The sequence below is a fragment of the Pantherophis guttatus genome, chromosome 6, assembly GCF_059756535.1.
Source record: "Pantherophis guttatus breed Tessera chromosome 6, ASM5975653v1, whole genome shotgun sequence".
Taxonomy (NCBI): domain Eukaryota; kingdom Metazoa; phylum Chordata; class Lepidosauria; order Squamata; family Colubridae; genus Pantherophis; species Pantherophis guttatus.
In genome coordinates, this window is record NC_142068.1 from 41,192,656 (window position 1) to 41,205,921 (window position 13,266).

The 13,266-nt window shown below is 35.9% G+C and overlaps 1 protein-coding gene across 2 annotated transcripts in view; it reads right to left on the reverse strand.

The window, feature by feature from the left end:
• Positions 1-11,529, reverse strand: part of TSPEAR (thrombospondin type laminin G domain and EAR repeats) — a 38,052-nt gene extending 26,523 nt beyond the window's left edge. Inside the window, exon 1 of one of the 2 annotated variants that reach the window (XM_034439612.3) lies at positions 10,804-11,529. In XM_034439612.3, the coding sequence (XP_034295503.2) occupies positions 10,804-10,897 (94 nt within the window). In that variant the 5' untranslated portion in view covers positions 10,898-11,529. The remainder of the gene's footprint in view (positions 1-10,803) is intronic. The other variant, XM_087872724.1, reaches the window with a different exon arrangement.
• Between the last annotated feature and the right edge of the window lie 1,737 nt (positions 11,530-13,266).

Consider the following 13,266-nt stretch of genomic DNA (forward strand, 5'->3'; position numbering starts at 1 on the left):
ATATGGGGGGAAATTAATATTGTTTATCCATTATTTTTGTGAAGAGACGAAAGTGGTTAGTGTTTAGACATCAGCCTCAATTGTTGTAGGGCTGAAATTTGTATATGATCAGAATATTGTAAAAGCATTCAGATACTGATTGGCAAGCAAACACTAGTTGGCTGACAATTTTTGGTTTGAAGCCATTGTCCAAAAAACGCAAATAATAGGTTTTGGCTATTTAAAGTACCCACAGTCATATAAATGTGCCCAATCATGATGTCCTAGAATCTGGAAGGAATTTGCAAATACTCAATGCAGCTCAAATAGATTTAAGCTACATTTCAAATTGGCTACAGATACAAATATCATAAGATTTGGATTCATTTAGTAATCCTGAAAATACCCACCTTTAGATTTCTTCACTTATTGATTACTGATTACACCTGGAATATCGCATCCAGTTTTGGTCATCACATTACAAAAAAGATATTGAGACTTTGGAAAAAGTTCAAAGAACAGCAATTAAGATGATTAAGGGCCTGCAGTCAAAAACATATGAAGAACGGTTGCAGGAATTGGATATGACGAGTCTAGAGAAAAGAACTAGAGGTGACGTGATAGCAGTATTCCAGTATTTGAGGGGCTGCCACAAAGAAGAGGAGATCAAATTATTCTCCAAAGCGCCAGAAGGCAAGACAAGAAACAATGGATGGAAACTAGTCAAGGAGAGAAGCAACTTGGAATTAAGGAGAAACTTCCTAACATTGAGGACAATTAACCAGTGGAACAGCTTGCCTTCAGAAGTTGTAGGTGCTTCATCACTGGAGGTTTTTAAGAAAATTTTGAAGAGCCATCTATCTGAAATGGAATAGGGTCTCCTGCTTGAGCACGGAGTTGGACTAGAAGATCTCCAAGGTCCCTCACAGCTCTATTCTGATTGACTAAAATTGAAATCATACCAGGATTCGATGTGATATGTGAATGTAACTTGTTGGCCCATAACACACTTTTTATGACTTTCATGCTGTATAATGTATTACCTTTTTTAAAGCCACTCAATTAATTGCTATGCTTTGCCTATACAACTAAAAAGGAAAGCATAATCCTAAACCATTGTAACAGCAACATCCCCAATAATGCTTCATTATTTCTTATGATGAAATTAAGGCTGGTTTGAATTAACCCAGTAACAACTGGAAATGCTAAGCTTTGGGACCAAAGTGTGTATTATGGAATAAAAGTTCCTTATTGTATATAAGTATGGAAGAGATGAAGCAAAACTGTGAACTTCTCGTCTCCTTGCTATCCTTGTTTGGCAACTATCTTCTTGATCTTCTTTCAGATTTTAGAGCAGCCTTGCTTAACTTGGTACCCTTTTGAAGTGGTTTTTGATTCTCACTGCTTTGCATCTGCTTTGAGTATTTTGTGGAGAAGTACTTTGCGAGGAATGACAGGAATTAAAATCCAACATATTTGGAGAGCACCAGGTTAGGAAAAGCTGATCTAAAATCAGAAAGATGATCATGTCCCCAACCAAAAGGCACACTGGTCTCTTTCTATGTCATTGGGAATTCAGGAAAATCACTGTTCCTTCCCATCATATACTGTAGAGAGAAGCCTGTAACCATAAACGTATCAGAACTTTTAATTGAAACACCTGAATCTGGATGCAAGTGATCTTGTCCCATGAGTTCATATATACTAGGATTTCTCAAACCTGGATAGATTACCAAAAATTGAGTATTTTTTTTCTTTGGGTAACGGCAAACAAATCTATTGCCCAATCACAACAAGGCCTTTAAAATAAGGACTATCTGATAAGCAGTTTGGGCTAATGAAGGAAAAAGTTGGGAAAGCAATGATATATACAATACCTCAGTAAAAATTTGTCTTCTGTTTTTTGCATTTATTTATCATTTTCAGATCTGCAGTTTTGATTTCTATAACAAATGGAAAGAAGACTTGTCTACAGCAAATTGGAACTACTCTTTGTTCTTTTGCATTTTGAAAATTGCATGTCATATTGATAGTTGGAATAAATGGGACAGATTGGGCTGTGTAAAAGCAGATGGCAGGGCCATGTTGAAATGGAATCTATGACGTGTATTAATTTCCTGCCACTCCTTCTAGAATAGCTTGAAGGAAATCAGTTGGACAGATAGGGATTCAGTTGAATTCTATATCTTTATGCGAAGTAAATAGCTATGAAATGCTATATGCTATATATAAATGTTATGCTAAGTGAAGAACTAAGCCATGGTTCTTATTATCTGGAAAGCTTAACCAGAAAGCTGCCACTATCCATTTTGTTTTGCAATCAAACTGATTCACTTGGAAACTTGTTCTGTCTCTCAAGGACTTTGAACAGAAGAAAACCAACTGCTATGGTTCTTACACAAATTTTCATACAAAAACTATGATTCTGCAGTGCAGGTTTAGTACCAGTTCTCATTCTTATAAAGGAAATTCATGTCTTTGATTTTGATTTCATTTATCTCATGGATTGTTTGAACACACAATGTAGAACAGCTTTATATGAATGGAGGGCACTTTCCACATGCAAAATAACTTTTTCATATTTTTTATAAATATTTCACAATTTTGACTTCTGGGAACGGTAATTTCTCTTAATCACTCTAAGTAGAAAGTTATGGGAACTCTAGCCCCAAATCTATGTAAGACAAGAGATTGGAAAAGGTTGAAATAAATCATTTGAAATAAGTCTGTGCTAACATTCAAAAGCATTTTAAGCATAATGATTAGTGTTATGCATTACTAAATGAAGTTATGCATTAATTATGCATGCTCCCAGACTCATGTTTCAAAGTACATGACTACTTTACCATTTAAAAGAATATTTCAAGTGTTAAAGGAGTCATGTCCTTTGGAACTGTAGACTACGTATCTGGGTACATGCATAATTCCAGCACAAGTGGTTCCTGTGCATGCACAAACACAGTTTAAGTTTCCTCTGAAACAATCATATAAACCAGGGGTGTCAAACTCAATTTCATTGAGGGCTGCATCAGGGTTGTGTTTGACCTTGGGGAGCCGGAGTGGGTATGGCCAAGGTGGACATGGTCAGCTTGATATCACTCGTGTCGGCAGCACCTGTGGTGGCCCGAGCACTCTGCCAGCGAAAATGGGCTCCTGAGTTGTTTTCAGCTGCGACAGCCTCCTGCAACCCTCTACCAGTGAAAACGGAGCTTGGGAATGCTGCCCATGGCCCTCCCGAGCTCCGTTTTCGCTGGCAGGGGCACCATGGGCTGGTCCTTTGCTATTTCTAGGGCAGCCCTGTGGGCCAGATCTAAGCACTCTGTGGGCCGGATCTGGCCCCTGGGCCTCGAGTTTGACACCCCTGATATAAACATTTCAAGGAACCAGCAGCTGTAACATATCCAGAAATATGTTAACACACTGTAAGAAGCACTGTTTTAATACAAATATAATAAGTCATCCTCAGAATAGCACCTAACTATAATCTCAAGATTATAGTGTTCAGTGCACTAGGAAAATGAAAGAACCTGTGCCCTCCCCATTTCACAATTTTCCTAGCCACGATCTTTCAAAACAAAGATAATTTGTGTTGAGTGTATTGAGAAAATTATGGTCTAAATCCAAAACTTCTGAAGGGGAAAAACATAAACATTTAAATTAGCTAAATAAAATCATTTTGTGCTGGAAAATTGGTTTCATTGTTCTTGGTTCTGGGCATTAAGTTCCTTCCTAACCAACCAAAGCATTCAGTTCTCCATGAAAACAATGACTGTGGTAGGTTATCTCAAAGACTTTGCCCATCACTGTTGTCTGATTTTTAAGACTGATTCCTCAGCAATGGAAAAGCAGCTCTTTCTCATAATGATGTAAAATAAAAGGCAAACCAATCTTTTTCAGTGTACCTCCCATATTACAGAGACTTCCTTAATAATTGAAACCAGCCAAGGATTATGCAGAATTTCATGAACTATTACAGAAGAACAGCTGAGATATCTGAGAGAAAGTTTGGCAGCTTATACTGTGAAAATTCTGGCTAGGACCCTCTTTCCCTTTTAACAGAGGATGCTCACTTCATACAGATCAAGGGAATGCTTGGGGCAGCATTTTCAAAAGTTCTCAATTTACAGAAGAGTCAAAACCTTTTTGCAAAGCAAATGAGATTGTGTCTCCAAAAGTGGCTTTCCTTAATAGTAGATATGATAAAGTGAGAAGGGGGTAAAACTGCCTTGCAGCATACTTTTAAAAAACCTGTGGACATCTCATTCCAAAGCTTATATAACCTTCCTCATAACAGTCTCTAACTCAACTCCTGTTTAAATATGATTCAGAATACATTGTATTGCTATACATCAGTGTTTTCCCCAGCAACTGTATGGATGTTAATTCCCAGAATTTCCCAGGCAGGGCTGGCTGAGGAATTCTGAAAGTTGAAATCTATACATCTTTCAAGTATTGAAGTTGAGAAATACTGCTGGACATAGGGCTTACCAAATAGGGTTTTTTATGCTAAAACAAGGGAACAGTGAGCAGGATCATTAGAAACCATATAGTATGGTATCCAACTAGTGCAGCCTTTCCCAAAACGGATACCTTGAGATGTGTCAGACCACAATTTGCATTACCCTCAGCCAGTTCCACCATAGCTGGGGAAGGAAGTCATAACCCAGCATATAAAATCATAAGATCACAAAACTGGAAAGACCATCAAATCCCATCCTCTGCTCAGATTAAACCATCCCCATCAGATTGTTGTGAGCCTACACATAAAAATATCTTCTGAAGAGATAGTCCTCATCTCCCCTTGCTAATTGGTTCTACTGTCAAAATACTTTTTCTGATGTTTGGCCAAAATCTGTTAGTCAGTGGCTGGATGTTCAGTACTTTGGAACAATAGAAAATAGGTCTTGACTTTCTTCTTAACAATGCCCTCTAAGTGCTTCCAAAGAGCTGTCATATTTCTTCTAAGGTGTATTGTTTTCAAGGTTATCTGGTTCCCTTGGTCTCTCTACTGTACATAACAAATAGTTTCCAGATCTAATCATTAAGTTGTTCTTCTCTGTATTAATTCCAGTTTCTTGGTATCTTTCTTAAATGGTGGTGCCAAAACTGGTCCATTATTTGAGGTCATATCTGACTAATTCAAAAATAATGTAGAATGATTATTTTCTTGATTTGCAAGCATATTTCCTTCTATGAATTTAAAATTTGTTTATCATTTAGTCGATTTATATTCAGTCAGTGCTCAAGTACATTTGCAAAATCCTTTTCATCTGGACTGTCACCAAGCCTGAGAGCTCTCATTTAGCATTATGAATTAATTTCAAAGTGAAGAACTTAACTTCTCCCCTTCTAAATTATATTCTTTTATTTTCAGTCCACTTCTCTAATTTTAGCTAATCCCTACAATTTTGTATCATCTGTGACTATTACAAGCATTACTGCTACATCCAGCCAAACCATTGATGAAAATATTGAAGAGTATCAGGCCAAGCACCTATAGAACCTCATTTGATATCTAATTTAAAAAGAAACTAGGCTACAAGTGAGTATCCTTTGAGTACCATTTTCAAGTTATCTGTAAATCCACTTAATGGGTATGCCATATAGTATCTAAAGCTTGCCTGGAACTCATAATGTCCCGGTTTGTAACCTGATATTTAACCACCACACCAAATAGGCTCTACTACCACATGCATAACCAGCTTGATAATCAATATCATGATATTCTTGTGAGCTGCTATGTTGAAGTCAAGATATACTGTATATCAGGAGGACACCCATTTGGGACAGGCTAAAATAGGAAGTTCCAGTCATGTATCTCTCCTGTTATGTCAGTCTGTTCATAACTGTTATTTACTTCTGTTCTATGTTCTTTGTCTGTGTTTGAGCAACCAATACAAATTTATACTGCTCACTTTCCAACTTTTCATTTTTTTGATTAACCACGAATCAGTTCAAACATGTAATTTGCTAGTTTTGATTCAGCAATCACCTGTTACTGATTTTTCTGGTCAAATGGTGAAGGTAGCACATAGTTCCATTCATTATTGTAAGATTCTTTATTCTTACTAAGGTATATTTCCATAGCTGCTTCTTTGTCTGCCTTCAACTCACAGCCACAAATGAAGTAACACAGAAATTCTGCATTATGCATTTTAAGAGAGTAATGTTTTGGATCTCTCTATTTCTTAATCTATTATCATATTTTGGATTATGTTTATCCACCTTTTTTTAGCAAATCACAAATTCATTAACATTCAAATTAAAGACACTTGGATTCTAAAATATCTGGGTTCCCATATGAACTGTATGAAAAATGTATACAAAAAGCACATGAGCAAAGGAAAGGGTGTGCTTATCACATCACTTGTGAAAGCATTCAGGAAACATAAAGTTACATTTGTGTAATGCAAAGCTGTTTCATTTTAATCTCACTAGTCTACTGATGTGTAGTCTACTGATACACAACCAATCATTGCAGTGAACATCTGTAGAGAGATAGTGATTGAGGCACTCAATTGGTGCGCTAAAGGAATTCTGCAGAATGTTAGGGAGAATCAGCATTTCATACTGTTAATAACACAATATATCAACATGCCAGCTACTAAGTCCCTGGGTAGCTGATAAAGTCTTACAAGATAGAGGCAATACTGCAGACACTTTATTCCTTTAATAAGCATTCAGCTGCTCTCAGATGTAGACAAACTGGTTCATTTCTCCTGCTGAGTATGTTTAATTCTTTAAAATTAAGCTTCTGAACATATTATAAAATCATAGGAAGCTGTGTTGAGAAGACTGTTGGAATACTGAGCAGACCATGACTTCAGAAATGTTATTCAAAGCATGAGTTGAGTGTGCACACTTTCTATATAATCATGATTAATAATATTGTTACTCACTGTAACAATTTCAGTACTGAAGATGATTCAATTATATTTTCTCAAAGGAACTATTTTGTTATAAAATATTGAATTTATTTTATGAATAATTAAAAGCATTGATTTTTGCCCACAGATCTTTCATATATTTCCTTCATATTTTGCAGACTATAGTTGGCTGTGTGTCAAAAGTTCTTGCTAAGTATTAATGACATCAAAAGAGGCCAGAAACACAACACATCGAGGCTTGCCTATTTATGTCCTGCATTAATTTCTTCTTCTTTAGAAAGTCAAGAAAATCAAGAACAGAAATAAGTATAAATTAAAAAATGGACATTTTTTCTGACATAAATTGTGGCTAATTGTTCTGTAAAAGAGGGGAACTGAGAAGTTCTAATAAGAATTATATATGAGATGACATTATTAGTTCAATATTGTTTATTATAATCCTGGTTGCAGATTTAGCTTCATCAAGCTAAAATGAAGTCAAGGTAAATTGATATCACATTGAATTAAGTGGATATACCAGAATAGAATAGAATAGAGTAGAGTAGAGTAGAGTAGAGTAGAGTAGAGTAGAGTAGAGTAGAGCAGAGCAGAGCAGAACAGAACAGAACAGAACAGAACAGAACAGAACAGAACAGACTAGAATAACAGAGTTAAAAGGAACTTTGGAGGTCTTCTAGTCCAACCCCCTGCTTAGGCAGGAAACCCTACACCAATTCAGATAAATGGTTATCCAACATCTTCTTAAAAACTTCCAGTGTTGTTTATAAATAAATAAAGTTTAACCCTAATCTATATTTCTATTACACTTACGAATTTATTTATTTATTTATTTGCATTATCATGTCCTGCATGTTTAATATTTCACCTTTGATTTGATGCATTCACACAGAGGATGCAGATCTAAATAAACCTGATAATTTATTCTTCATCTTAAAAATGGGGATAGCACAAATCATAAAGTATTTCATGGTTATTTCATAAGCTTCCAGTTTATGAAATACAGCATCAGATTGATTGGTAAGAGAGAACTCAGGTTACGCTCAAGTCTAAATTAGAACCCTAAAGAAGTCTGAAATTACCACCACACAAAATCCATTCATAGGAAGGGGTAAAATATGAAATTAGTATACCGATGTATTATTGTGCTTTAGTGTTATGCACTAATAGTTATGTTTGCATTAGAGAAAAGATTTCTGGCTTAAAAGATCATCTTTATGTTATGGAGATTCTTTCTTTCACCTTTTCCCTGGATGCATTTTAAATAACTACAGATTTCAACTGTCACCATGACATAGTTTATAGTGACTATGACTTCAAAAAACAAACATCCAGGAGTGATAAGCAGACAATTATTTGAAACATTTAGGAGAAGATCTAGCAAAAGGGTGAAATCAAGCTAAGGCTGCGTATCTCTAAAGATTGCTCCAACATTACAATATAAAAGTATAAATCATGTTTTGATGTAACAATGAAATACAATACCACTTGTCTTTATATCTTAGAGTAAGAGCTTCAGGTATGGAGGATTCTTGCTTATTAAAGGCTTTATTATAGGAATAATGTAAAGTTTACTGAATAATGTAATTTGGCTTTTTACACTGTTTTGTTTTTCTTTATCTTGGGTCAGCTGTAAGGTGACTGACTGAACATGGGATTCTGTTACGTGAATCATAAAATTTAGAGAAGCAAAATGACATTTGTCCATAGACAGTAAAAAAAAATCAGTTGTTATTCATTACTGGAATTTTGTTGCATTTTTAGTTTCAAGGACAAGAAAAATGCTTTGCTTTTTTCAATTGATAATTCAATTGAATTTCAATAGCAACTGAATCTATTCTTATTTCTGTGATATGAATTTAGATAACTGTTACTGGTTGTCCAAACTGATTCTGAAGATTTCATTTTTTTATTGTGAAGACATCAAAAGCAATTGTCCAAAATTGTTTACAGACCAGTGTGAGAAGTTGGGTAAATTTCAAGAGAAATGCAAGATGGCTTTAGAAGTGAATTTACATAGGAGAACTATGTTATGGTAGCAAAAAAATCAACAGCCTTGTAGCACCTTTTCCAACTAACATTTTTTAATTAAAAGACATAGATTTTTGAGCTATACCTCACCAAATCTTATGCCTTTTAATAACATTTGTCAATTAAGCAAGGTGCCACCAGATACTTGAAAAGGAGTAAGTATTCAAGTTTTTAGTGGAACGTATTTATGTAATTAGGGTTGAATTCAAATCCTAGACTATGAATTCTGCATTCTTGTTCGCATCTGCAAAAAGAAAAACAGCTGTAATGGTGTTTTTAACTTGGATTAATAACTCCAAAACAGCAGAAACAAAGAAAACTGAGCTTCTAAATTAAGATTACTTTCTATGTAATAAAATTGTTCTACAAATGTTTTATATTTTAGAAATTAATGTAAATTTCTCCTCCAGATATTAATGCATAATAATATTTTAAAATCTCTTTAGGTTTTTAGCTCTGTGCTTAAAAATTGTAGAGCAGTCCTTTCCCATCTATTCAGAAAGCAAATGTTCATATTCCTCATTTATAATAACATAGTTATGTGCTATGCATTAATATCTAATCCGATGTACCTTCTGTGCAGGAATTTTGTAACATGTGAACTAACAATGCCTCCAAAAAAGTAGACGTAATATCTGAATTGCAAGCAAAATCTCAGAAGAGATTATTTTAAAAGGAGGAGAAGGTAGAAAGATTAAAATACCAGCAGGAGGAGAACCTTAAACAAATGCCAAGTATGAAATTATTAATGCAATAAAATTGCCCAACAAACATTTCCATTAGAGGTGAGAACTATGGGGGTCTTCTTTGCATATGAAATTAATTATATATTAATTGTTATAATATATGCTTCTATAGGATGAGAAAAGAAAGAAAAGAAAGGAAAGCTTTCAAGTAAAAGCCAGTTTAGTATCGCTGTTATCAGTAGGCGAAAAACAGGATAAACTTCAATAGCCACATGGATGAAGAGATTCAAGCTTTTATACTTCCAGTAACCTAGATTTGAAAATAAAGCTGCTTGGACAAAAATAGGGGGAGCATTTTTTTTTCTTTGAAAATACTAAGAAGGTTTTCCACCAATGGCATTTCTGTATGTTTATTAAGATTATAGACCTAAACACAGTACAAGGATAAAGTCTTATTGAATACAGCAAGAGTTATTTCTGAGTCAACATTCAACACTGGGCATTGACTGCACTATAACTTTTCTTGAACTGAAATTGCTGATTATGATGAATACAATGAAATCTCAGAAAATTCATCAAAAGAACTCTCAATAGTTAGATAACACCACCAAACATAAAGATAAAGATCAGCTAACATCCGACTCAGCCAATCCAGTGGTAGCATTTCCTCCTACTCAATAAGAATCTCTTTATCTTGTTCACCTTAAATAAAATCTGACCTTGAAGAATTTTTGGACTGCAATGATTTATGAGTTATGCATGAATTATGCATGTGATTTCTCTGCTGTCGCAACTAACTCAACACAGCAAGGCAAATTGCTTCACTTCTATCCGCCCTTTAACCAATCAAACCAGGAGACATACCTATAATGTCTACATCATCCTACTTTCCTAGATAAAGAGATCAAAGTTTATAGATTAGACATATATGGTATTGCTACATTTGTATGTAGGGAGCTTTACAACCTGACCTTGTATTTAGCTTTAGAAAGCAACTATTTTTAGAGAATAACAGACTGTGGTCATTCCTTCCACTTCTTTTGGAAAGGAGGATATCCAGTGGTAGGATTCAGCCAGTTCGCACCACTTCAGGAGAACCGGTTGTTAACTTTCTGAGCAGTTTGGCAAACTGGTTGTTGGAAGAAATCATTAGGGCAGAGAACCAGTTGTTAAATTACTTGAATACCACCACTGAGGATATCTATTGATGTTCCAGCTCTTACCTGTGCAATGCTCCCATGACTTTCCTCCTCTGGCCAAGGATGGCTCAATCCGGAAGAGCAGCAGCACAGTCCAAACTAGTAGCAAAGCAGACATTAGGGAACTTTGTCAGCAGGCCCATGCAGAGGTACTTTTCTGGTCATCATTTAGCCTCCTCATCCTAAACCTCTCTCTGGCCTGGAAATTTTGCAAGCATAACTTGAGGATGCCACATGGCCTGAGACCTAAGACTCCACAGGAGGGGTTACTCTCTTTGCCAGTCCACCTGAAATAGTCCCCCCACCAGTCTTACTCAGACCAATAAATTTTGGTCAAGCTAGCCGCTGCTAGGTTAAAGATATTAAGATCTCCATGATGAAGGGAGAAAGCCTAAGATGTGAGTGATCCTCAGCTGGCTGATGTCTAACTGCTGAAATGCCCCATCCTGAAAGAACAGAGACCTCCCACCGACCACAAAGTCAGCCACAGCAGGAGGCTGCAGTTAAAGACATTTAAATATAAAAAGAAAAAACAAGTCTGAAAAAAAGAGGAGGAGGTGGAGTTTACTGCCTTGGGGAACTTTTCATCTTTGCCCAGCCCTCTTAAGGCTGGCTTTTAAGCAGAGGAATTTCCCTCGCCAAGAGAGCCACTGCTGAGGGAAAGCAGGCAAAATAAAGGAGGTGTTTAGCTCTCTGTACACCTGAATTCATCATCTGCTATAATGCAGTGAGCCCAGATTGAGACAGTGTGCGTGCTTCGGGTGGGGGAAAAGTTTGTGCACACATGGCTTGTTTTCCAAGGCTTATAATTATCTCTCCCCTAAAACACAGCCTTGTTTTGCAAAATAAAAAAAATAGGAATTTAAGAACAAATGGACCCTACTTCATAGCAGCAATATTGTTGCAGTTACAGGAATTTAGTGCCTTTCTAAACACTAACAATTTTTAATCTGGAATCTGTGACTAGAAAATAAAGGAAAAAGGTTTCAGCAGAAAAAGAGTCATTTAAACTGAACCCAGTCAAGCAGTAAACTTCCATTCAATAAGGAGCTACTTGTATGTGCTGAGTATCCCACCAGGTTGCCAGCAATGCGAGATTCATGGAAAAGCAGCTATTGTAGAAAACATCAGGCTTGAGAAACTATTAGAGTCATATATTACAAATTACAGTAATATATTGTAGAAAGTTAGCATCCGCCCCTCTCCTAGAATGAAATATTCTAGGGAATATTAAAAAGGCAGAATATTTTTCCTAAAAAAGAAATTAAAATCTTAAAGGAAACAGAAACAAAAGACCCCAGATCCCTGCCCCTAGCAGATATTTTGGTGCCAATTTATCCACAAGACAAAAGACTGGGTCAGTCCATCTACAAAACAAAAGACCTCAGCTCCAGGATGATGGGATTATCCTTCAGGACAAAGCCAATCAGCCACAATAGGAAATTGCCCTTCATTGCATCACCCAGCAAGATTCAACCAAGCCTGGGACACAGATAGCCTACAAAATTAGGTAAGACCCTCTGGGAGTCTGACAGCCAATAGGATACCTGCCCTTGCCACAGGAACAGAGAGGGTATAAATACCTCTTTCTCTCCACTCCACCCAGGGCTTCAAACCCATGTGGTCCTGTTCACCATTAAACCATCCTTCCAAGCAGTCTCCATGTTTCCAGTGTCTTTCTCCCCACTTGGAATTGAACCCAGATGGACATTTCTTCCAACAATATAATAAAATATATGAATATTATATATTCATAATATTCCTATATTATTTTATAATAATGTATCACATGAATAATATTCTTATATTAAAATGAAAATATTGGAAATTATGGGGTTAATTTGATTGTTGGAACTCCCATTTAAGAGTTCCTGGTTTGAGCTTACTTCAATCAGAATTTTTTTTTAAAAAAAATTAAATACAGAAACTTTAACAAAATGTGAGCTCATTAACACACTATAATATATAGTGGTATACAGTGGTTATTGTGGCCAGCACAAAATGAGCTTGAGGATTTTTTAAGGAGAGACACTTCAACATGAGTGTTGGAGTCTTTCTATAAAATCTAACTATAGATGCAAGACTACAAGTATGGTTGTCTGTACACCATATGTTTATATGTAAAAAATATGGAGATTGTGATTCAGTATTTGAAGGATAGGGCCATAACTCAAGGATTGAACAAGTATTCTGCATATTTTTGAATCTGGCCTATGTGTGTGAATGCAGCACTGTGCCTAATGCAGCACTGTGTGTCCAGGTGTGAAAAGATTGTAACTGTTAAATCTCTAACTGTTGTGCAACAGGACTCCAGGAATGAGCTGGTGGAGAAGGGATGGCTGGTCACATTTCATTCATCAGAACATGCCAAAGACCACAAAAAGTGAAATAAAACAATCTCTCTGTGCTTATTATTCTCCACCTAAATTCTCTTTTCCCATCTGTTGAAATCAGCAAGATATATGTCAAAATCTACATCTTTATACA